The sequence below is a fragment of the Panulirus ornatus genome, chromosome 17 (genome assembly GCF_036320965.1).
Source record: "Panulirus ornatus isolate Po-2019 chromosome 17, ASM3632096v1, whole genome shotgun sequence".
NCBI lineage: Eukaryota > Metazoa > Arthropoda > Malacostraca > Decapoda > Palinuridae > Panulirus > Panulirus ornatus.
The window spans coordinates 34,878,161-34,905,035 of NC_092240.1; the positions used below are offsets into that span (position 1 = coordinate 34,878,161).

The 26,875-nt window shown below is 40.8% G+C and overlaps 1 protein-coding gene across 1 annotated transcript in view; it reads right to left on the minus strand.

Moving 5' to 3' along the window:
- LOC139754676 (sphingomyelin phosphodiesterase 4-like) overlaps positions 1–26,875 on the minus strand; it is a 95,795-nt gene that overhangs the window by 38,529 nt on the left and 30,391 nt on the right. Inside the window, exons 2-3 of the mRNA XM_071672223.1 lie at positions 15,271–15,406; positions 10,043–10,182 (exon numbers count right to left, since the gene is read on the minus strand). Of these exons, the coding sequence (XP_071528324.1) occupies positions 10,043–10,182; positions 15,271–15,406 (276 nt within the window). The remainder of the gene's footprint in view (positions 1–10,042; positions 10,183–15,270; positions 15,407–26,875) is intronic.

Below are 26,875 nucleotides of genomic sequence, written 5' to 3' on the forward strand. Positions count from 1 at the left end.
ATAAAATCTATTTTAATTAATACACAACAAAAAATGAAAACTGACTTTAGTACAGACTAATTTCTGTACTCTGAGAAATAAAGTTTTACAAAATAAATGTTAGATTTGCTCAATCAAAAAAGTATCCAAATACCTCATCGATGAGGTGGTTCAGGAGGTAAATGCAAAGGTCTCAAACAGAGGGGCAGGTATGCAGTCTGTAGGGGATGATGGGGGACTGGGAAGTCAGTCAGTTGTTGTTTGCTGATGCCATAGCGCTCCTGGCAAATTTCAGCAAAAAACTGTGGAAGCTACTATCTGAGTTTGGGAGTGTATTTGAAAGGAGATAGTTGAAAGTAAATGTGAATAAAAACAAATTTATTAGGTTTAGCGGTGCAGAGAGACAAGGTAGTTGGGGTTGCGAGTTTGAATGGAGAATATTTTTTGGTTATGGGGTGTTTCAGATACCTGGGAATGAGCATAGCTGGGGATGGAACCATGAGAGTCAGGGCGAGTTACTGGGTGGGTGAGGAGGGGAAGATTCTGGAAGCAATGAGGAATGTGTGAAAAGAAAGGTCACTATCTGGGACCGTGAAAATGGATATGTTTGGTGGCATGTATAGCAATCCCAACAGTGTTGTATGGATGCAAGGCATGGGCTATAGATGAGTCTAAGATGCAGGGTGGATGTGTTGGAAATTATAAGGTTGAGGTCAATACATAATGCGAGGTGGGCTTATCAACTAAATAATGATAGGACGAGAGAAGTGTGGTAAAAAAGAGGAGTATGGGCTAAGACACCTGTGAAGGGTGCACAGAAATGGTTTGGACATAAGCAGAGAATGAGTGAGGAAAAGTTGACTATATCTGTCTGATGTGGAGGGGTCAAGGAAAAGGGGAGACTGAACTAGAGATAGAAGAACATAATGAACAAAATTTTGAGTGCTCGGTATCTGAACATGCAGGAAGATGAAAGGCATACACAGGATAGAGTGAATTGGAGCAATGTAGTATACAGGGGTCAACATGCTATCAATGGACTGAGCTAAGGTATATGAAACAGCTAGTGGACACCATGGAAAAGTTCACGATTATTCACGATTATTCACTCAACCTAATTCTCATTTGCCCTGTTTTTCAGCCCCTGCGCCTTAATCTTAGCCTCTTGCTGCTTTATTTTGTACACCTTCAAGTCATTTGTACTTCTTCCCTGTAAGTATCACCCATATACCTCTCTTTTGTCTTTCACCAACTACTTTGTCATCCCACCTCTCATTACTCTCTTTAACCTGCCCACCTTCTGCATGCTAAACAATTTTCATGCACATGCTAACATTGCTTCCCTAAATAATTTCCCATTTCTAATGCACTCCATTTGCTTCCTTTACTCTTACATTCTGCCATGCTACATGCAATCTGGTACTTCTTCACAAAAAGTATCTTCCAAGCTCACTTACTTTCACCACCTGCTTCTCACTCATATAATTTCTTTACCAAGAAACTCTCCAAATCTTCACCCTTGCCTCCACAAGGTAATGATTACACATCCCACCAGCTGCCCTTTTCAACACATACATTCAAGAGCCATTCTTTGGCATGCCTGTCAGTTAATATGTAATCCAGTAATGCCCTCTTCCCATCTTTCCTACTCACCCACATATACTTATGCATGTCCTTTTTAAACCAAGTGACCCCAATCACCAATTATTTTTCAGGAAAAAAACTCCACAAGCTGGTCATTCCTATTCACCTCAATGAATATCTTAAGTTCCTAGATATACCTTCAAGTGCCACATTACTCAATTTTACACTCAAATGTCACATAACTAATGCTTGATCTTTTGCATCAAAACTGCTCACACACTCACTCAGCTCTTTCCCAAAACACTTGCTCTCATCATCTTTCTTCTTATGGCTAAGTGCATAAGTACTAATAATCACACATTTCTCGCAATCCTCTTTTATTTATACTTCCATCAGTCTGCAGCTCAATTCCTCACACTCTTTCAAACATTCTCATTACTCTGGTTGCAGCAGTAGTGATACCCTTTCCTTAGCTTTTGTCCTCATACCAACACCTGACTCTACTCATAACCATTCTTCTCCTTTACCCTTGAGCTTTGTTCCACTCAGAATCAGAACATTCCTTTCCTCAAATAAACTACCTATCTCTCCTTTCTTCTCATCTTGGTTACACCCACACTCATTCAAACATCCCAGCCTCAGCCCTTGAGGAGGGTAAGCACTCTGCTTGGGTCCTTTTTCTGTTCCAACTTTTAGAAACGGAAATACATAAAATACATACATATAGAAGAGGAGAAAGGATTCCACCCTCATGTTCTCTGTGTGCCATACAAAGAGGGGCAGGAGACTGAACAAACCCCCTTCCTCTTGTTTTCCAATTTCTAAAAAACGAATCAAAAGAAGAAGCCAAGCAGGAAGTGCTCATCCTCCTTGAGGGGTCAAGCTACAGGTGCCAAAATGTGTGTGGATGTAACAGAGATGAGAAAAATGGAAAGAGGTAATATGTTTGAGGAAAGGAACCTGGATGTTCTGGTTTTGCACGAAACAAAACTAAAGGTTAAAGGATGAAGAATGGTTTCAGAATGTCTTGCAGTTAAGTCAGGTTGTTATGAAGTTAAAAACTAAAGAAGGGATAGCACTATTGGTCAAGCAAGAGTTACAGGAATGTACGAGAGAATGCAGGAAATTGAGCTCCAGACCCCTGTGGGTATAAAGAAAGTGGGTTTCAGGAGATGGGTGATTACCAGTGCTTATGCATCTGACCATGGGAAGGTGGATGATGAGGGCAAGTGTTTTGGGAAAAACTCAATAAATGTATCAGCAGCTCCAATTGCTTGAGATCAGGTATTGGCGATGCATGATCTAAATGCGAGTGAATAACGTGGCAACTGAGGGTATACCAGGGGTACAACATGGGGTGCTCAGTGAGGTGAACAGCTTATGGAATTGTGCACTGAAAAAGGACTGGTGACTAGAAATACCTGATTTAAAAAGAGGGATATAAAAATTATATGTGGTTTGTGACTGAATAGAAAAAGAAGGTGAGAGGGCATTACTGGATTACATACTAACTGATAGGTGTCCAAAAAAGAGACTCTTAAACGTGGCTGTGCTGAGAGAGCAGCTTGTGGGATCTGACCAGTCCCTGGTTTAGGGAAAGGTGAATATTTGCAGGAAAGAGGGAGATGAAAGAAACTGAGCTTGGAAAAGACCCATGTGTAAAGAAATTCCAAAAGAGATTGGGTGTAGAATGGCAAAAGGTAAGACAAAATGAGAAAAGGGAAGTAGATGAAGATTGGGAGATATTTAGGGAAGCAGTGTTGGCATGTGCAAGAGACATGTGGCACATGAATGGTGAAAGGTAGGTAGGTGGAAAGTAGTGGGTAGTGGAATGAAACGAAGTTGGTAGTGAGGGAGGTGTATGGGCAGTACGTACAGGAAAGGACTAAAAATAATCAAGGTATGTACATGAAAAAGAGGAAGGGGTGGGATGGAAATTCTCCCATCCCATTTCAAATTCTCCCAAAGAGGGAACAGGGAAGGGGGCCAAGTGAGGATATTCCCTCTAAGGCTTAATCTTCTGTTTCAATGCTACCTCACTAATGCAGGAAATGACAAATATGTATGGAGAAAAAAAATGAAAAAGCAGCTAGAGGTCAAGAGGAAGGTGCAATTGTATAAAAATAGGGCAAATTTGAGTTAGGGTGAGCTAGTATCAGTGAACTTTAGGGAGAATATGAAGTCTTGGAAGTAGGTTAATAGTATAAGAAGCACATTGGAACATTGGTTAATGGGGCAAATTGGTAAGTGGTAAAAGGTAGTGATGAGGTGAGGAAGAGATGGAGTAAGTATTTTGAAAGGCTGCTGAATGTGGCAGATGTAGGGTGTTTAGGTTGAGGAAGTGTCCAAAGTGTGAGAGCCGTGGAAAGTGGTTTGGTGAAGAAAGAAGTGGTAGTGAAAACCTTGCATAAGAACTGTGGCAAGACAATGGGGAGTGGATAGAACTGCAGTTGAATTTCTTAGTGAAGGTGCCTGTATTGTTGATTTAGGATTTTCACTATACATATGGATCAATGATGAGCTGCCTGAGATTGTCAGACTGCGTGTATAGTACCACTGTATAAAGGCAAGGGAGACAAAGGGGAGTGTTCAAACTACAGAGGTATAATCTTGTTGAGTGTACCTGGTAGGTTGTATGGGAGAACAGTGATTGTGATGGTGAAGACATGTAAAAAGCATCAAACTGGGGAGGAACCAAGTGGTTTCAGGATTGGCAGAGGATGTGTGTATAAGGTGTTTGCTCTTAAGAATGTGTGAGAAATACTTAGAGCAGGGGTTCTTTTTGTTCCCCCCAGCATACTGCACCCCTCCTCTACTCTTTCAAGTTATATCAAACAATAATTAGTGATTATTATACCAGATGGGGTTGTTAGGGAGGTAAATGCAAGAGTTTTGGAAAGAGGGGCAAGTATGAAGTCTGTTGGGGATGAGAGAGCTTGGGAAGTGAGTCAGTTGTTGTTCGCTGATGATACAGCGCTGGTGGCTGATTCATGTGAGAAACTGCAGAAGCTGGTGACTGAGTTTGGTAAAGTGTGTGAAAGAAGAAAGTTAAGAGTAAATGTGAATAAGAGCAAGGTTATTAGGTACAGTAGGGTTGAGGGTCAAGTCAATTGGGAGGTGAGTTTGAATGGAGAAAAACTGGAGGAAGTGAAGTGTTTTAGATATCTGGGAGTGGATCTGGCAGCGGATGGAACCATGGAAGCGGAAGTGGATCATAGGGTGGGGGAGGGGGCGAAAATTCTGGGGGCCTTGAAGAATGTGTGGAAGTCGAGAACATTATCTCGGAAAGCAAAAATGGGTATGTTTGAAGGAATAGTGGTTCCAACAATGTTGTATGGTTGCGAGGCGTGGGCTATGGATAGAGTTGTGCGCAGGAGGATGGATGTGCTGGAAATGAGATGTTTGAGGACAATGTGTGGTGTGAGGTGGTTTGATCGAGTGAGTAACGTGGGGGTAAGAGAGATGTGTGGAAATAAAAAGAGCGTGGTTGAGAGAGCAGAAGAGGGTGTTTTGAAGTGGTTTGGGCACATGGAGAGAATGAGTGAGGAAAGATTGACCAAGAAAATATATGTGTCGGAGGTGGAGGGAACGAGAAGAGGGAGACCAAACTGGAGGTGGAAAGATGGAGTGAAAAAGATTTTGTGTGATCGGGGCCTGAACATGCAGGAGGGTGAAAGGAGGGCAAGGAATAGAGTGAATTGGAGCGATGTGGTATACCGGGGTTGACGTGCTGTCAGTGGATTGAATCAAGGCATGTGAAGCGTCTGGGGTAAACCATGGAAAGCTGTGTAGGTATGTATATTTGCGTGTATGGACGTATGTATATACATGTGTATGGGGGGGGGTTGGGCCATTTCTTTCGTCTGTTTCCTTGCGCTACCTCGCAAACGCGGGAGACAGCGACAAAGTATAATAAATAAATATATAAATATACCAGAATACAGTACTTAATTGCTTAAGCAGGAATACTGCAGTGGAGCTTCATACTAACAAACTAAATGCTTACTTGAGTTTGAGTTTTTGGATGAATGAGTTTTTCTGCTTCTATATTTTAGTTTTATTTTATTATCTTTATGCACCCAGTTTCAATGAAACTTAAATATAAACTGGAAATAGTGACTACAATTAAATAAAAAATTATTCATTATACTGAAACCAAAAATGTTCTTTTAAGACAGTTACAGGGTGGTTATATATTTGATAATCCTAATACAATTAAACGAAAAATCATTGGAAAAAAAAGAATGTAAGTACAATAAAAACCAAACTTTCACACACTTTTGCCACCAGTACTGCTTAAATCAGCACGTCACAAATGAGACGACAAATTACATATGTTGACTTTGGTAGTACTCATCAATGAGGTGGGTGGTGCTGACTCTTCAAGAACCACTGACTTAGGGTAACAGAAGGATTTGTATGTGGCATTTAAGGAAATGGATAAAGCATATGATAGGATGGCTATGGATGACTTATGGTAGGTCTTACAAATATAAGATATAAGAAGAAAGATACTAGTTACAAAGAGAAGTTCTTATCAAGAGTGTAAGGTATATGTACAAGTAGGAAGAAAGGAGAGTGAGTGGTTCTAAAGAAGGCTGGTCTGTGGCATGGGTGTGTGACATCACCACAGCTGCATAATTTGTTTATGGGTGGGATGGTGAGAGAGGTAAATGGAGGAGTTATGGAGAGAGGAGTGAGTATGCAGTCTGTAAGGGGTGAAAGGGCCTGGGAAGTGAGTCAGTTTTTGTTTGCTGATGACATGACACCGGTGTCAGATTCCAGTGAGAAACTGCAGAACTTGGTGGCTGAGTTTGGGAGAGCTTGTGACAGAAGGAAGTGGTGAATAAAAGCAAGGTTATTAGGTTTTTCAGGGCAGAAGGATGGGTGAGGTGGGGTATGTCCTTGAATAGACAAAATTTGGAAGAAGTGAAATGTTTGGAATACCTGGGTGTGGTGGACAAGAGAACCAAAGGAACAGAATGAGGGGTTGTTATCTGGGAGGGCAAAACTGGGTAAACTGCATGGATGCAAGGCTTGGGCTATAGATGAAAATGTGCAGAGGAGGATGTATGTGTTGGAAATGAATGTTTGAGGACAATATGAGATGCAAGATGGTATGAATGAATAAGCAAGAGGAGGGTATGAGAGAGGCATGGTAATAGGAAGAGTGAGGAGAGGTTGACAAAGAGGACAAAGAGGTCAGAAGTAGAGGGAAAAAGAAGGGGGGTCACACTGGAGATGGAAGGATGGAGTAAAAAAAATTTAAGTGCTAGAGGCCTGAAAATACAGGAAAATGAAATGGAAAAATTTGGCATACAGAAGGTGACATGCTGTCAATGGACTGAACTATGGCATATAAAGTGGTCAGTGGAAAACACAGAAAGGTCTGTGGGGCCTGGAAGCAGATATGGGGCTCTGGTTTCCGTGCATTGCATATGACAGCTAGTTAGTGAATGTGAGTGACTACGGCCTTTCTTCGTCTGTTCCTAGTGCTACCTTGTTAATGTGGGAAATGGCAAACAAGTATAGAAAAAAATACACACACAGAGGCCATACGAAGAGAATTTCACAGTACTAACTACAACATATAAAGCATCTACATACGTGCTCCTTCCTCAGTCCTCATAGTATATTCCCAAACAACTAAATCTGACTGCAATTCCCAACACTTATCTCTGTGGAGATTTCATTGCCCAACATCCCACTTGACTAAGCACTTACATCCAATATCCCCCACATGAACTACTCACAAACAAGTTGCAACCTCTCAATACCCTCAACTTAAGCAACCAGACAAATCTACTCTCATCTCACCACTTCCAGTCGCCAACATTGCCAAACATCTCATTCTGTTCACCAGTTCTACACACAAACACCCTAGAGCATGCTACGTAAAATGTCCCCTGACTACCTGCACTGTATGATAACACTCCACTTGGTCTACCAATCCACACAACCATCAGAAAGATTCTTAAATAGTACAGGAAACCCACCTGGACTGCCTCCTGACAGTACAAAAAAACAAAGCTTAAAAACTTCAGCAAAGATGATTCCCAAATGTCAAGTCATACTAACTAATACTTCAATAACATCTCCAATGGAGACAGTACAGAGCACATACCACAAGAATATAGAAATAAATAAAACCCAAACTTCTCCCCTCAAGTTATGTACCTCATAAAATAAAGAGAAACCAGCTCAGACAGAACCACTCACCATCAACAGACACCTAAATCTATATAACACCATTATCAATCTAGTCAATGAAGGGTAAAGTATCAATTGGCTTTCCTCCCTCAACATGATAACCTTCCAGACACACAACAACCATCTCTGACATGTGTTAAAGAGGATTCACATTTACTACAGTTGGCCAGCCCACACTCATGAAGCACTTGTGATCCATTCCAATAGCACTCCTCCTCCCAAAGAACATACTCAAGAGAACATTACCCAAAAATCAGCCACACACCAAACTCACCCCTAAACAAGAGCCATGAAAAACCTACATGAAGTCCATCCAGAATCAACTGCTCATCCACCCTTCACTCCCAACGATACAATCAGTGCATTAACACCTCAAAGGATTTCCATGTTAGAGATCCTGATAAAATATCAAACTTCTAAATAAAACACTAGAACCCATTTGCAATCCAAGCACATAAAGACATCAAACACTACATCCCAATCTCACCCACACAACATGGCTTCATACCCAACCACTCCACCATAACACTTCACACTGACCTTACACTACATATACTAGATGGCTTCAACTAACCACAGCCCTCTTCCCACACAGTACAAGTGGCAAAAGATATTAACAAAGCATTCAACCTGTCCTACAATGCATCCTCTCACAACAGATACCTGACACCACCCTCTACAACAATGATAAAAATTGGTTGGCCAATTTCCTAGCCAGCCCCATGCCAGATTCACTCACATAAGTTTCATCTCAGAAACAACTAAACTCTCTAATGGAGTTCCCTAAGAAATCCTTTCTCCCACCCTCTTTAATATCTTCCTACACTACCATCAATTACCTCATGCAAACCAAAACATGAAGGACCTTCCAATACAACCTTAAAGTACAACATCCCACCACCACAGAAGCAACAAAAAGACATGCAACACTACATTACACATATGGGTCAATGGTAAACCCAGAACAGAAAACTTGCACCTCTAAAAAGGTCTTCAATCACCCACTTAACCCAAGACAAACATGAATCCAGCTCACCCTATGGTCACCTTGATTTGACAATCACTCCTACTAAACAAAATACCAACAATTAATGGCAGTACATATTCACTCCCACACCAATAACATCAACACATAAGAAACACACAAACTAAATGCCCTCACAACACAAAATGGCACCAAATTTGGACAACAAAAGGATTCCTTATCAACCTCTAAAAGCAATTCATCTGCTCCACTCTAAAGTATGCCTTACCTGCTGGTCTTCTACCCATTACAAACAAATACAACAAAGCTGCAAACCACATGAAATAATGCAATCATGATCACTAGCTATTTAGCAACCACAAACACTCAAGATCCTCCCAATACAATTCCACCAAAACATAAATGGGCCTTAATTCCATGCAAGAGGACTAAAGCCCTCCCATCCACACCACTCCAGAACTAATCACCAACTTCAAAATAGAAAAAAGAAGCTTACCCCTGCCTCACACTTCAGTAACCTCTATTCAAAGATTCCCCATCCCAAACAAATACTACAAAGACAAAAGACACACACAAGGATATAACCCAAGCACAAAACAACCTATCTCCCAACTCAGTCTTAAACTTCATCCAACCATACCTACACATATCAGAAACCTCAGGATTTGGTGTGTGAGAAGGACCTGGGAGTTAGTACTGTCCCTAACCTGTTACTGAAGCCTCACACTCAGAGAAAACTAAATGAGACACATTGTCTGCTGGCAAATGGCAAAATAACATCCATGGATATGGATATGGGAATGTTCAGCAAGCTGCTCATATCTACATATGGCAAAAACTATAATGTGATTCTCAAGTTTGGTCACACAAATATAAATAGCTTAAAGAGAAGGTCCAGAGTAGGGCAACAAAGATGGTACCAGAACTAATAAAGCTGGTTTACAGGGAAAGGCTAAACACCTTAAGTTTGCCCATACTGGAAGAGAGAAGACTTAGAGGTGATCTGATCACAACCTTAAGATTTTAGAACATCCTGATGACACAGACAGTGGGCAGTTCTTTGAGAGATGCTGGTATAGAACAACCATAGGCCTTAACATGAAATTAAGCAAGAAACTTGTTAAGATGGATTTGAAGAAATACTAATATACTATAAGACTGGTGGATGAACAGAATAAAGACACAATACAGAAAAAATTAGAAGTGAGATAGCAGAGAATATTTAGATGGGGCCCCACAAGTGTATACCAACATATCAACAAAGGCAAAAACACATAAACTCACCTTAGAGTTAATAACCAAAGACAATGCATATAACCATCTAACAAGAAAGGGTATTTCATAGGTACAGATTGGCCTTAAGTCTGGATCCCCATCGTACTTCAGATCTCGTCTCTGCAGTCCTGACATCAACTGGTAACGACCTGAAAAAAAAGACTAAAGCTATACATATGCTTACTGGATGCTGGTAAAAAGTATTATCAGTGGAGTGGTGCAAGCACAAAGTAGCAAAATCATGTGAAAAGACTGACTGAAGATTGAGTGCATTGGCAGTGGCAGTTAGGTACATTAACGTTAGCATTACCCTAAGAATCTACATGAAACGAGCTTTCTACTACATGATATGCCTTACTGAAAATACAGGAATTCCTTCTCTAAGCTTTAGAGAAAATAATAACAGTTAAATCATGTTTTTGTTATACTGAGAACAGAACCACAATAAGGATAAGAGTAAAGCGCTTAACACTGAAAAAAATTTCAAGCGACTGGGGCCTGAGCATACAGGAGGGTGAGAGGTGTTCAAGGAATATAGTGAATTGGAACGATGTGGTATACCAGGGTCGACATGCTGTCAATGGACTGAACCAGGGCATGAGAAACATCTGGGGTAAACCATGGAAAGGTCTGTGGGGCCTGATTGTGGACTGGGAGCTAAGATTTCGGTGCATTACACATGATAGTTAAAGAATGAGTGAGAATGAATGTGTCCTTTTTTTTCCATTTTCCTGGTACTACCATGTTGAAGCAGGGGATAGCGATGCTGTTTCCTGAGGGGTGGGCTAGCGCCGGGAATGGATGAGGGCAAGCAAATATAAATATGTACATGTGTATATATGTATATGTCTGTGAGTGCGTATGTATATGAGTATATGTTCACATGTATATGTATGCATATGTGTGTGTATGGGCATTTATCCCGACGCTTCACATGCCCTGGTTCGAACCACTGACAGCACATCGACCCCAGTGCACCACATTGTTCCAATTCACTCTATTCCTTGCACGACTCTCACCCTCCTGTACATTCAGGCCCAATCGCTCAAAATCTTTTTCACTCCATCCTTCCACCTCCAATTTGGTCTCCCGCTTTTCCTTCTTCCCTCCACCTCTAACATATATATCCTCTTTGTCAATCTCTCCTCACTCATTCTCTCCATGTGCCCAAACAAGTTCAACATACCCTCTTCTGCTCTCTCAAGCACACTCTTTTTATTTCCACACATCTCTCTCACACTTTCATTACTTACTCGATGAAACCACCTCACACCACATACCGTCCTCAAACATTTCATTTCCAACACATCCATCCTCCTCCATACAACCCTATCTATAGCCCATGCCTCGCAACGATACATCATTGTTGGGACTACTATTCCTTCAAACATACCCATTCTTGCACTCAGAGATAATGTTCTCTCCTTCCAAACAGACTTGATTTCTCCCAGAACATTTGCCCCCTCCCCCACCCTGTGACTCACTTCCACTGCCATGGTTCCATTCGCTGCTAAGTCCACCCCCAGATATCTAAAACACTTCATTTCCTCCAATTTTTCTCCATTCGAACTTACACCCTAATTAACTTGTCCCTCAACCCTATTGAACATAATAACCTTGCTCTTATTCACATTTACTCTCAGCTTTCTCCTTTCATACATTTTTCCTGACTCAGTCACCAACTTCTGCAGTTTCTCACTCGAATTAGCCACCAGAGCTTAATCATCAATTAACAACAACTGACTCAATTCCCTGGCCCTTTCATCCCCAACAGACTGCATACTTGCCCCTCTCTCCCTAACCATCCCATCCATGAACAAATCAAACAACCATGGGGACATCACACACCGCTGTTGCAGACCGACATTCACTGGGAACCAATCACTCTCCTCTCTTCCCACTCGTACACATGCCTTACATCCTTGGTAAAAACTTTCCACTACTTCTAGCAACTTGCCTCCTACACCATATACTCTTAAGACCTTCCACCAAGCATCTCTATCAGCCTTATCATATGCCTTCTTCAGATCCATAAATGCAACATACAAATCCATTTGTTATTCTAAGTATTTCTCACACACACTTCAAAGCAAACACCTGATCCACACACCCTCTACCACTTTGGAAACTACATTGCTCTTCCCCAATCTGATGCTCTGTACATACCTTCATCCTCTCAATCAATACCCTCTCATATAATTTCCAAGGAATACTTGACAAAATTATGCCTCTGTAATTTGAACACTCACCTTTATTCCCTTTGCCTTTGTTACAATGGCACTATGCATGCATTTTGCCAATCTTCAGGCACTTCACCATGATCCATAAACACATTGAATATCCTTACCAACCAGTCAACAACACAATCACCCCCTTTTTTTAATAAATTCCACTGCAATACCATCCAAACCCACCACCTTGCCGGATTGCGTCTTCCGCATAGCTTTCACAAACTCTTATAAACCATTTTCCATTACCCTCTTACTTTGCACACCACCCCGACCAAAACAACCTATATTTGCCACTCTATCATCAAACACATTTAACAAACCTTCAAAATACTCACTATCTCCTTCTCACTTTATCACTACCTATTATTACCTCCCCACTTGCTCCATTCACTGACGTCTCTATTTGTTCTCTTGTCTTACGCAAGTTATTTACCTCCTTCCAACACATCTTTTTATTCTCCCTAAAATCTGATGATACTCTTTCACACTGACTCTCATTTGTCTTCTTTTTCTCCTCTTCCACCTTTTTCTTGACCTCCTCCCATTTTCTTTTATACATCTCCCGGTCATTTGCACTACTTCCCTGCAAGTATTGTCCAAATGCCTCTCTTTTCTCTTTCACTAACAACCTTACTTCATCCCACCACTTACTACTCTATCTAATCTGCCCACTTCCCACCTATCTATCTCTATATCTCTGATGCCTGTTCCCTATGGGAACTCCCTCATAGGAATGACCACAGCAATAGTCTCCAAAACTAGTGAACACCTGTGTTGCTTCTTAGTCTTTAGTGCCTCAACCTTAACAGACCACTGGCATAGGGCAACGCTAACAGTGTTAGCAGAGGCTTCAACCCAGTATTCCTACTGACTGTCTCTATGTAATGCTCCAGCTTAATGTTCCAACCTACCACTTCTAACTAATGCTCCTACCTAAATGTTGCTACTTACTACTTTTATATATTGCCCTTACCATTTTGCCAAAAGGCAGGGCTAAAGCACCATTCTCAACACAGGAAAATCTAGTTGTATGGGTTAAGCGTTGTCAAGTTTTATGTGTTATAGAGATTGCATGTTTGTAGACAGAATGCCAGTTCTCCATGTGAGGGTGAGGCAGAACGAAAAGACAGCTACCTGTGTCAAAAATATCAGCAAAAATACTGATAATTTTTTTGCAAAAAATTATCATTATCATTTATCTATACTCATTATACTTTGTTGTTGCCTCTCACGTTTGCAAGGTAGTGCAAGGAAACAAACGAAAGAATGGCCCAATCCATCCACATACACATGTATTTACAGAAACGCCCACACAAGCACATATACATACCTATACATTTCAATGTATACACACATATACATATATACGCATGTACATATTCATACATGCTGCCTTCGTCCATTCCTGCTGCCACCCTGCCACACATAAAATGGCACCCCCTTCCCCCACGTGTATGCAAGGCAGCGCTAGGAAAAGGCCACATTCGTTCACACTCAGTCTCTAGCTGTCATCTGTAATGCACCAAAACCACAGCTCCCTTTCCACATCCAGGCCCCACAAAACTTTCATTGGTTTACCCCTGACGCTTCACATGCCTTGGTTCAATCCATTGGCAGCATGTTGACCCTGGTATACCACATCGTTCCAATTCACTCGATTCCTTGCAAGCCTTTCACCCTCCCGTATGTTCAGGCCGCGATTGCTCAAAATCTTTTTCACTCCATCCTTCCACCTCCAATTTGGTCTCCCACTTCTCATTCCCTCCACCCCTGACACATACATCCTCTTTGTCAATCTTTCCTCACTTATTCTCTCCATGTAACCAAACCATTTCAATACACCCTCTTCTGCTCTCTCAACCACACTCTTTTTATTACCACACATCTCTCTTACCCTTTCATTACTTACTCAATCAAACCACCTCACACCACATATTGTCCTCAAACATTTCGTTTCCAACACATCCACCCTCCTCCCCACAACCCTATTTAGAGCCCATGCCTTGCAGACATATAACATTGTTGGGATCACTATTCCTTCAAACATACCCATTTTTGCTCTCCAAGATAACGTTCTCGCCTTCCACACATTCTTCAATGCTTCCAGAACCTTTGCCCCCTCCCCCACCCTGTGACTCAATTCCGCCTCCATGGTTCCATCCGCTGCTAAATCCACACCCAGATATCTAAAACACTTCACTTCCTCCAGTGGTGTTATATGCAATAATACTACAGTAATAGTCTTTATCCCTGGGGATAGGGAAGAAAGAATACTTCCCACGTATTCCCTGCGTGTCGTAGAAGGCGACTAAAAGGGAAGGGAGTGGGGGGCTGGAAATCCTCCCCTCTCATTATTCTTTTTTTAATTTTCCAAAAGAAGGATCAGAGAAGGGGGCCAGGTGAGGGTATTCCCTCAAAGGCCCCATTCTCTGTTCTTAACGCTACCTCGCTAACGCGGGAAATGGCGAATAGTTTGAAAGAAAGAAGAAAAATAGTCTTTTTACTCTAAAACAAAATTTTAATTAATTGGGTAGAGATAATGAGAGCTTAAGTAATATACACTTTTCATGATGATATACATATATTGATGATCAAGAAGTAAAGTTTTTCCAGGTATGATGGAAGAAAACCAGTGACTTTAATAGATAAGTGGTGGAGTCAAACATCAGATGGAAATTCATGTGACGGTGGGAACTATTACATCATAAACTGACAATAGTAGCAGTGATCCATGCATCATTAATTGTGCACTCTAGAAGTTTAAGGGCTAGAAATATTCAATAAACACTCACCTTAAATCCAATATTGACATCATTTGTGCATCCCTAGTTACATATTATGTTCTATACTCTTACCACCGTAATCACTGTTTCTGGTCCCTTCCACTACCATGAAAAGCCTAGAGAGGACCATATGTTCTCTTATTATTTATATTCCTTTATATCTTTACTCAAAATCTTCACCTACTACTTAACAGTGTATAATAACTGGGAGTTTACTACTTACCATAATTGGTAAGGACAGGACCATTTGGAGTATTAACATGATGAGCTGTTGCATCATCTGATGGTTGGACCTGGTGATAGTGGTACGAATATTCTAAATGACTAGTGGTCTGTCCATATTCAAGAGGTAAAGGTATCTGAAAATAATTAAGCTTGGTAATTCTATACATCTCCTTAATGAGAAATATGACAGGATAACAGAAATATTTCAAACTAAAAAGTATAAAGAGAAGATACAGTGCAAAGTGTAATTTTTCATTGGTGATACATCATTAACATACAGGCATGGCTTTCTTTGCATCATATGGAAGATCAGATGGCAGATGATTATACCCTCTGTTCAAAATCCCCAACTTATATTTGAAAGGTATAACAACATATACCAAGAAAGATTTCCAATGACTGAAAAGTCACAAAATAAACAATATGAAAAAAGATGTTTGTACATATGAATGTTATTTCAAAAGTGTACTGATAAGAGCAACAGTAGTTAGTGCTCTTGGGTTCAAACATGTGAACTTGAAACTCATCAGCCACTACAGTGACTATGAAGGTACTAGTAATGATAAAATACAATGAGCATGTAGGAAAGAGAGCTAGAAGAACTGGATCCTATAAAGGGAGTTTGACTTTTGAAAGGATGTCAGGATGTGCTAAGGATATGTTATGGAGAACAAAGATGCACCTCCTCAAAGGTGAAACCAGCATTCTATAAGAGGATTTTTGTTTTTTGTAAAGGGAAACCACTAGGGAGGATACACGATTGGACAGAGGTATAAATAAACAAGAAAAGTCACTGATAAGGATATTTCCAAATAACAATGGGGTTTATGGTAAATCCTATAATGTTAATGCACAAAGAGGCTGCAATAAGTGTGATGTTGAAGACATGAGGTACCAGAAATTTTCTGTTAATATGGTAAGAGTAAACTGAGAGGCTGTACGCAATTCAGTCGTTCCCATATAAATGGGATCTGAGTCAAGATAAACAGAGGGCAGGAGAGTTCCATAATCATCAAATATATGTAACAGGGTTAGGGATTCCCCACTGTCTAAACAAGAATTCTTAAGTGGATGTGAGTGAATAAACCATTTTCTTTTTTCTAGTGCTACCTAACTAACCAGGAATCTAACTAAAGTATGAAAGAAAAAAAAAGAAAAAATATCAATGTCATTACCTATTTGGAAAAAATGTGCAACAAGTTCTAAACTTGTAAGGTCCCATCCCTTGAAGATATTATCACTATAAAAAAAATTTGTCTACTGAAAGAATTTACAATTTCATCTCATAGCTCAATACATTCATCCACTACTCATATACAATGAAAGTGAGGTGATTCTTCACACTTTTCCTCACACTTCTTACTTTATCACAATGAAGGCTGTGATAACTCATCCCATACTCTCCTTTTACCCATAGTATGTGTCATTGGCAATTTATACCACACTGGAAGGGAGTTCTACAATCACAGGGATCCATCTCTTAAATTTTCTCTACTAACATAAACTTCTTAAATTTCTGTATGTTGTCCACATTCACAATCTTATAATTCAGTTTATTCCACAAATCCACAACTCTTATACTATAAACTGATCTATATTACATTTTTTCTGAAGGATTTCTTGTGTAATTTCATATTATGGCCTTTAGTTGTTCTATCCTTGCATCTTTTTAAGAACCGTCTATATCACCAATCACAAACACTTGAAGGCTGTGCTCAAATCACCCTTTACTCTTCTCCCTCCAAGATAAAAAAAAATTTAAATCCTCTAGCATATCCCTATAACTCAGCCCTGTTAATCCTAGTAACATCTGTAATGTGTTCCTCTGGACCACCTCTGTTATTCAAGTGTTGTGACCAAACCTGAGATCCTTATCCTCAATTCAGCAAAACCTAATGTCTAACGTGAACAGCTTGCTCAATATTTTCCTGAACATGTGCCTGAATGCAATTCTATATTTGACACAACAAAATTTGTCATCTGTGATGGGACTCTGGCAACAGGTTATGAAGAGTGTTGACTTCTAAATATTTCTTGCATACAAATTCATGCTGCTAATTTTCTGATAGGTAATATTCTCAAAAGGGCCTTCTTCTACTGTGTCCCATCCTCATTACTTTACATTTTACTTGGGTTGAATTTTTTATCAACCAAGTTTGCAATTTGTCTTTTAAGTTAATGAGATCCTCCTCACTTTTAACATTCCTCATGTCCTTGGTATCATCCACAAATATATCTAAGTACGAGTCCAATCCTTCTGACAAGTCATCCACATAGATCATGAAGAGCAATGGAGCCAGAGGAGAACCCTGCAGCATGCCATTGGTGTCCAACTCATTTTGATAAGACTCCTCTGACCTGCATCCTTTATTCTCTTCCACTAAGATAATAATCTCTATCCAACGAAGGAGTCTAGCCCTTACTCATACTTGAAGACCAAGCTTGTTCACCAACCTCTTATGTGGAATAATGCAAATTACTTTCTAACAGTTCACATACAGATAATCTACCCATACTTCTCTCTTGTTTACAACAGAGCGCACTGTCTGTAGAAATCTAAAGAGATCCATTGCACATGACCTTCATTCCCTTAACTCCATTGTCTCTTGATTAGGTGGCCTATCCCTACAAAAGTATTATTTTTCCTAGTACCTTACAGACCATGCTTATCAGGGAAGACAGTCACTGGTTCAGTGAATCATTCCAGTCGCTAATAGAGACAACTATGAAGTTTGCCCTTGTTCTCTTTCTTGGCACTTTACCTTTCTCCTGCACCATCTTGGAAAAAGTTAAGCTGTTTGTCAATGCATTTGCAAGCATCTTCAGCATATATGGAGAAATATCATCAATACCATGAGCCAAATATGGGTGAATACCTTTTAGTATTATGTTTATCCCTTTTCTAGATATTTTAATGCTTCTAAAGACCACCTACACATTCTATCTCACCGGAGTTGAGATTACAGTAAAAACATCTTTGAACATCTTATGTGGTTCTCTGCATATCCTTTCATCATTCTCTACACCTCCTCCTTCTGAGTCCCATATCCATGTGGTTCTCAACCATAAATCCATGTTAGGTTTTCCTGGTGGTGCATACACTGATGGTTGGTTTGTTGGATGTAAATGCAGAAACATATGGGAAGTCTTTAGGTCAGGCATCCTTTTATCATCTGATCTCAATGATCATGAACCAATCATACGTTGTAAAAGCAAGGAACAGGTACAAGGAAATCAGCAGAAAAATTGAAAGTTTGTGGAGAGCATATGAAAAGGCGTAAGTGAGTACTATGCTGATGTGGGTAAAAATGAAAGGTAGGTGACTGTTAGTGCTCATGCACCAAGTATCTAGAGGAGTGAGGATGGAAGGTCATAACACAGGCAACTAAATGTCCTGATTAAATTCATCTCTATCTATCTCTTAACTCTGATGACCACTGTCCCTTTTGGGGACTCCAATCAAGGGGGTGGCCATGGTAAAAGAGGCTCCACTTATCCCTATCCTTACATGTTTCCCTTGCATACATCATTCCATGCATTCTTCCTCTATCAATATCCTTCCAATGCTCTTCCACTCTATTTCTCCACAGGCAACTAAATAACCTTGTTAAATCAGTATGCATGTATCGCTGATGAATGTTGCCTATGAGAACTCCCATCACAGGTGTGGCCATGGCCTAAGAGTCCATACTTATTCCTGTCTCTATGCACCTCCTTCACATACACCATTCCATGCATTCTTCCCCGATTTCTTTCCCACCTGCAACTTTCCACTCTCTTTCTCCACATTACAAGTAGTGTACCTGTTTCACCAACCTCTGTAATCATACTATCACACAATCTCCTTGTAAACTCCCTGTTGCCTACGAGAACTCCCATCACAGGGGTGGCCATGGCCTAAGAGTCTACCCTTATTCCTGTCTCTATGGACCTCCCTCACATACACCATTCCATGCATTCTTCCCCGATTTCTTTCCCACCTGCACCTTTCCACTCTCTTTCTCCACATTACAAGTAGTGTACCTGTTTCAACAACCTCTGTAATCATACTATCACACGATTTCCTTGTAAACTACCCATCTTGCATCCTTTGGACATGCTCAAACTACCTCAAAGTATTAAGTTTCACCCATCTATATATCAATGAATCAATCAATAAATATACATATCTTTTTATCATTATTATGTGATAGAGTGTAAGAAAGTAAACTCTAGATTGATATGGATAAAACTGAAAGTGGATGGAGAGAGAGATGGGTGATTAGTGGTGCCTATGCACCTGGGCATGAGAAGAAAGATCATGAGAGGCAAGTGTTTTGGGAGCAGCTGAGTGAGTGTGTTAGTAGTTTTGATGCACGAGACTGGGTTATAGTGATGGGTGATTTGAATGCCAAGGTGAGTAATGTGGCAGATGAGGGAATAATTGGTGTAAGGGGTGTTCAGTGTTGTAAATGGAAATGGTGAAGAGCTTGTAGATTTATGTGCTGGAAAAGGACTGGTGATTGGGAATATATGGTTTAAAAAAGAGATATACATAAGTATGCATATGTGAGTAGGAGAGATGGCCAGAGAGCGTTATTGGATTACGTGTTAATTGATAAGCGCATGAAAGAGAGACTTTTGGATGTTAATGTGATGAGTGGTGCAACTGGAGGGATGTCTGATCATTATCTTGTGGAGGCAAAGGTGAAGATTTGTAGAGGTTTTCAGAAAAGAAGAGAGAATGTTGGGGTGAAGAGAGAGGTGAGAGCAAGTGAACTTGGGAAGGAGACTTGTGTGAAGAAGTACGAGGAGAAACTGAGTGCAGAATGGCAAAAGGTGAGAGCAAAGGACATAAGGGGAATGGGGGAGAAATGGGATGTATTTAGGGAAGCAGCGATGGCTTGTGCAAAAGAAGCATGAGAAGCATGGGAGGTAGGCAGATTAGAAAAGATAGTGAGTGGTAGGATGAAGAAGTAAGATTATTAGTGAACGAAAAGAGAGAGGCATTTGGACAATTTTTGCAGGGAAGTAGTGTAAATGACTGGGAGATGTATAAAAGAAAGAGGCAGGAGGTCAAGAAAAAGGTGCAAGAGGCAAAAAAGAGAGCAAAATGAGAGTTGGGGTGAGAGAGTATCATTAAATTTTAGGGAGAATAAAAAGATGTTTTGGAAGGAGGTAAATACAGTGTGTAAGACAAGAGAACAAATGGGAACATTGGTGAAGGGGGCTAATGTGGAGGTAATAACAAGTAGTGGTGATGTGAGAAGAAGATGGAGTGAGTATTTTGAAGGTTTGTTGAATGTGTTTGATGATAGAGTGGCACATATAGAGTGTATTGGTCGAAGTGGTGTGCAAAGTGAGAGGGTCAGGGAGAATGATTTTGGAAACAGAGAAGAGGTAGTGAAAGCTTTGCAGAAGTTGAAAGCTGGCAGGGCAGTGGCTTTGGATGGTACTGCAGTGGAATTTATTCAAAAAAGGGGGTGACTGTGTTGTTGACTGGTTGGTGAGGATATTCAATGTATGTGTGGCTTACGGTGAAGTGCCTGAGGATTGGCTGAATGCTTGCATAGTGCCCTTGTATAAAGGAAAAGGGGATAAAGGTGAGTGCTCAAATTACAGAGGTATAAGTTTGTTGAGTATTCATGGGAAATTATATGGGAGGGTATTGATTGAGAGGGTGAAGGCATGTACAGAGCATCAGATTGGGGAAGAGCAGTGTGGTTTCAGAAGTGGTAGAGGATGTGTGGATCAGGTGTTTGCTTTGAAGAATGTATGCGAAAAATACGTAGAAAACAGATTGATTTATATGTAGCATTTATGGATCTGGAGAAGGCATATGACAGAGTTGACAGAGATGCTCTGTGGAAGGTATTAAGAGTATATGGTGTGGGAGGCAGGTGCAAGAAGCAGTGAAAAGATTTTATCGAGGATGTAAGGCATGTGTTCAAGTAGGAAGAGAGAAAAGCAATTGGTTCCCAGTGAATGTTGGTGTGTGCCAGGGGTGCATGATGTCTCCATGGTTGCTTAATTTGTTTATGGATAGGGTTATTAGGGAGGTGAATGCAAGAGTTTTGGAGAGAGGGGCAAGTATGCAGTCTGTTGTGTATGAGAGGGCTTTGGAAGTGAGTCAGTTGTTGTTCGGTGATGATACAGCGCTGGTGGCTGATTCACGTGAGAAACTGCAGAAGCCAGTGCCTGAGTTTGGTAAAGTATGTGAAAGAAGAAAGCTGAGAGCAAATGTGAATAAGAGTAAGGTCATTAGGTACAGTAGGGTTGAGCGTCAAGTTAATTGGGAGGTAAGTTTGAATGGAGAAAAACTGGAGGAAGTGAAGTGTTTTAGATATCTGGGAGTGGATTTGCCAGCAGATGGAACCATGGAAGCGGAAGTCAGTCACAGGGTGGGGGAAGGGGCGAAAATTCTGGGAGCATTCAAGAATGTGTGGGAGTCGAGAACATTACCTCGGAAAGCAAAAATGGGTATGTTTAAAGGAATCGTGGTTCCAACAATATTATATGGATGTGAGGTGTGGGCTATTTAGGATTGTGTGGAGAAGGGTGGATGTGGTGGAAATGAGATGTTTGAGGACAAAATGTGGTGTGAGGTGGTTTGATCACGTAAGTAATGAAAGGGTAAGAGAGATGTGTGGTAATAAAAAGAGTGTAGTTGAGAGAGCAGAAGAGGGTGTGTTGAAATGGTTTGGTCACATGGAGAGAATGGGTGAGGAGATTGACAAAGAGGATATATGTGTCAGAGGTGGAGGGAACGAGAAGTTAGAGACCAAATTGTAGGTGGAAGGACAGAGTGAAAATGATTTTGAGCGATCAGAGCCTGACTATGCAGGAGGGTGAAAGGTATGCAAGGAATAGAGTGAATTGGAATGATGTGGTATACCGGGGTCGACATGCTGTCAATGGATTGAACCAAGGCATGCGAAGTGTTTGGGGTAAACCATGGAAAGTTCTGTGGGGCCTGGATGTGGAAAAGGAGCTGTGGTTTTGGTGCATTATTACATGACAGCTAGAGACAGAGTGTGAACGAATGTGGCCTTTGTTGTTCTTTCTCAGCGCTACCTTGCACACATGAGGGGGAGGGGGTTGTTATTCATATGTGGCAAGGTGGCGGTGGGAATGAATAAAGGCAGACAGTATGAATTATGTACATGTGTATATATATATATATATATGTTTGTGTGTGTATATATATGTATACGTTGAGATGTATAGGTATATACATTTGCGTGTGTGGACGTGTATGTATATACATGTGTATGCGGGTGGGTTGGGCCATTCTTTCTTCTGTTTCCTTGCGCTACCTCGCTAACGCAGGAGACAGCGACAAAGCAAAATAATAAATAATAAATAATTATTATTATTATTATTATCATTATTCCATATACAACACTGATCACCCCTTGTACACCAATTATTCCCTCAACTGCCACATTACTCACCTTTGCGTTCAAATCACTCATCACTATGACCTGGTCTCATGCATCAAAATTACTAACACTCACTCAGCTGCTCCCAAAACACTTGCCTCTCATAACCTTACCTCCTTTGTTCTCACCTTTTTCCATTCTGTACTCAGTCTCTCCTAGTACCTCCTCACACAAGTCTCCTTCCCAAGCTCACTTACTCTCACCACTCTCTTCACCCCAACATTCTCTCTTCTTTTCTGAAAACCCCCACAAATCTTCACCTTCGCCTCCACAAGATAATGATCAGACATCCCTCCAGTTGCACCTCTCAGCACATTAACATCCAAAAGTCTCTCTTTCGCACGCCTATCTATTAACACGTAATCCAATAACGCTCTCTGGCCATCTCTCCTACTTACATACGTATACTTATGTATATCTCTCTTTTTAAACCAGGTATTCCCAATCACCAGTCCTTTATCAGCACATAAATCTACAAGCTCTTCACCATTTCCATTTACAACACTGAACACCCCATGTATACCAATTATTCCCTCAACTGCCACATTACTGACCTTTGCATTCAAATCACCCATCACTATAACCTGGTATTGTGCATCAAAACTACTAACATTCTCAGCTGCTCCCAAAACACTTGTCTCTCATGATCTTTCTTCTCATGCCCAGGTGCATATGCACCAATTATCACCCATCTCTCTCCAACTTTCAGTTTTACCCATATCATTCTAGAGTTTACTTTCTTACACTCTATCACATACTCCCACCACTCCTGTTTCAGGAGTAGTGCTACTCCTTCCCTTGCTCTTGTCCTCTCACTAACCCCTGACTTTACTCCCAAGACATTCCCAAACCACTCTTCCCCTTTATCCTTGAGCTTCGTTTCACTCAGAGCCAAAACATCCATGTTTCTTTCCTCAAACATACTACCTATCTCTCCTTTTTTCTCATCTTGGTTACATCCACACACATTTAGACACCCCAATCTGAGCCTTCGAGGAGGATGAGCACTCCCCACGTGACTCCTTCTTCTGTTTCCCCTTTTAGAAAGTTAAAATACAAGGAGGGGAGGGTTTCTAGCCCCCCCCCACTCCCGTCCCCTTTAGTCGCCTTCTATGACACGTGAGGAATGATGATTTTTTTTTTTTTTTTTTTTTATACTTTGTCGCTGTCTCCCGCGTTTGTGAGGTAGCGCAAGGAAACAGACGAAAGAAATGGCCCAACCCCCCCCCATACACATGTACATACACACGTCCACACACGCAAATATACATACCTACACAGCTTTCCATGGTTTACCCCAGACGCTTCACATGCCTTGATTCAATCCACTGACAGCACGTCAAACCCTGTATACCACATCGCTCCAATTCACTCTATTCCTTGCCCTCCTTTCACCCTCCTGCATGTTCAGGCCCCGATCACACAAAATCTTTTTCACTCCATCTTTCCACCTCCAATTTGGTCTCCCTCTTCTCCTCGTTCCCTCCACCTCCGACACATATATCCTCTTGGTCAATCTTTCCTCACTCATTCTCTCCATGTGCCCAAACCATTTCAAAACACCCTCTTCTGCTCTCTCAACCACGCTCTTTTTATTTCCACACATCTCTCTTACCCTTACGTTACTTACTCGATCAAACCACCTCACACCACACATTGTCCTCAAACATCTCATTTCCAGCACATCCATCCTCCTGCGCACAACTCTATCCATAGCCCACGCCTCGCAACCATACAACATTGTTGGAACCACTATTCCTTCAAACATACCCATTTTTGCTTTCCGAGATAATGTTCTCGACTTCCACACATTTTTCAAGGCTCCCAAAATTTTCGCCCCCTCCCCCACCATATGATCCACTTCCGCTTCCATGGTTCCATCCGCTGACAGATCCACTCCCAGATATCTAAAACACTTCACTTCCTCCAGTTTTTCTCCATTCAAACTCACCTCCCAATTGACTTGACCCTCAACCCTACTGTACCTAATAACCTTGCTCTTATTCACATTTACTCTTAACTTTCTTCTTCCACACACTTTACCAAACTCAGTCACCAGCTTCTGCAGTTTCTCACATGAATCAGCCACCAGCGCTGTATCATCAGCGAACAACAACTGACTCACTTCCCAAGCTCTCTCATCCCCAACAGACTTCATACTTGCCCCTCTTTCCAGGACTCTTGCATTTACCTCCCTAACAACCCCATCCATAAACAAATTAAACAACCATGGAGACATCACACACCCCTGCCGAAAACCTACATTCACTGAGAACCAATCACTTTCCTCTCTTCCTACACGTACACATGCCTTACATCCTCGATAAAAACTTTTCACTGCTTCTAACAACTTGCCTCCCACACCATATATTCTTAATACCTTCCACAGAGCATCTCTATCAACTCTATCATATGCCTTCTCCAGATCCATAAATGCTACATACAAATCCATTTGCTTTTCTAAGTATTTCTCACATACATTCTTCAAAGCAAACACCTGATCCACACATCCTCTACCACTTCTGAAACCGCACTGCTCTTCCCCAATCTGATGCTCTGTACATGCCTTCACCCTCTCAATCAATACCCTCCCATATAATTTACCAGGAATACTCAACAAACTTATACCTCTGTAATTTGAGCACTCACTTTGAGGAATGATGATATTTATAATAAAAATAATAATAATAATAATAATAATAACAATAATAATAATAATAATAATAAAATATCATTGTTATATATAATCGCTATTTCCTGCATCAGCGAGGTAGCAACAGGAAACAGACAAAGGATGGCCCATCCACTAATATACACATATATATATACATAAATGCCCATATACACACATAAACATACATATACATACACATAGACATATGCATGTATGTATACACATGTACATATTCATACTTGCTTCATCCATTCCTGTCGCTACCCTGTCCCAAAGGAAACAGCATCGCTACCCTATGCTTCAGCTAGGCAGCGCTAGGAATACAGACAAAAAGGCCACATTCATTCACACTCAGTGTCATGTGTAATGAAGGTGACTGCAATTCAGTAGGAGTTCAGATAATTCTATTTAACAAGTAATTTTTCTGCACATGCAGCACTACATTTCACAGAGATAATTCGCCTCATCAGATGCAAACAATTCATGCAGTTTCTTAAATACCAACACCACACAAGAATTCCACCTCTCCTCTGCCATTCTCAACTAAACACTTGCCTGACCGTTAAAGGGAAAATGGGGGTGTCATGTGATTAAGGTGGGTTCTGTGTGTGTGTGTGTGTGTGTGTGTGTGTGTGTGTGTGTGTGTGTGTGTGTGTGTGTGTGTGTGTGTGTGTGGTTGGTTGGTTGGTGGGTGGGTAGGTGAGTGGATGGTGGGGGTGGGTGGATGGTGGGGTGCGTGGATGGTGGGGGTGCCTGGTAAACAAGATGTGTGCCATTTCTTGATTTGCTGATAACTAAGGAATCTGATCACTTGTCCTTCAAGATTGACAGGAAGCCTACCAACTCTGAGAGATATATTCATCTGTTTTCAGTACATGATTCTTCTGCAAAAATGTCAGTGGTGATGTCTATGTTTTTAAGAGCATTATGGGTATGTTATTCCATAAGTCTGGTAGATGAATGCAGTCATATAAGACATTCCTTTAGACAGTTAAGTTATCCTCGGTGGTTTTTAATAAGGCGTATGGAAAGCTAGGAAGATATTTTAGGCATCTAGTAACAAAAATGTGGAGAATGATGATAGGTCTAAATGTTTGGTGTTGCCTTATTCTCCTAGCTTGCTTAATGTAAAACATACAGGTATTAGAAAACTGCTATTAATGTTGCCTTCCAGAGTAATAACACTATCAGTAAAACATTAATCAAAAAGAGGCCAAATTATCTGAAAATTGGGAGTGCTTATGCCAGCAAATGTAAGGCATGTAAAGATGTATACTTTTGACTACTAAAACAGTAACCTCGACAGACATGCTATTGGCACCGTCATTCAGTACACAGGGAAAATCACAAAAATGCGATCGCTATACATAGTCATGAAAACGATCACCCTGTAGAACTTAACAACCCAGTCACTTTGTATCCCTCTTCTGATTATGCTACCTGTAACATCAGTGAAACTGTCTTAATTGCTAACACTAAAAACTTAAATTTGTCCTTAGGTAACTTTA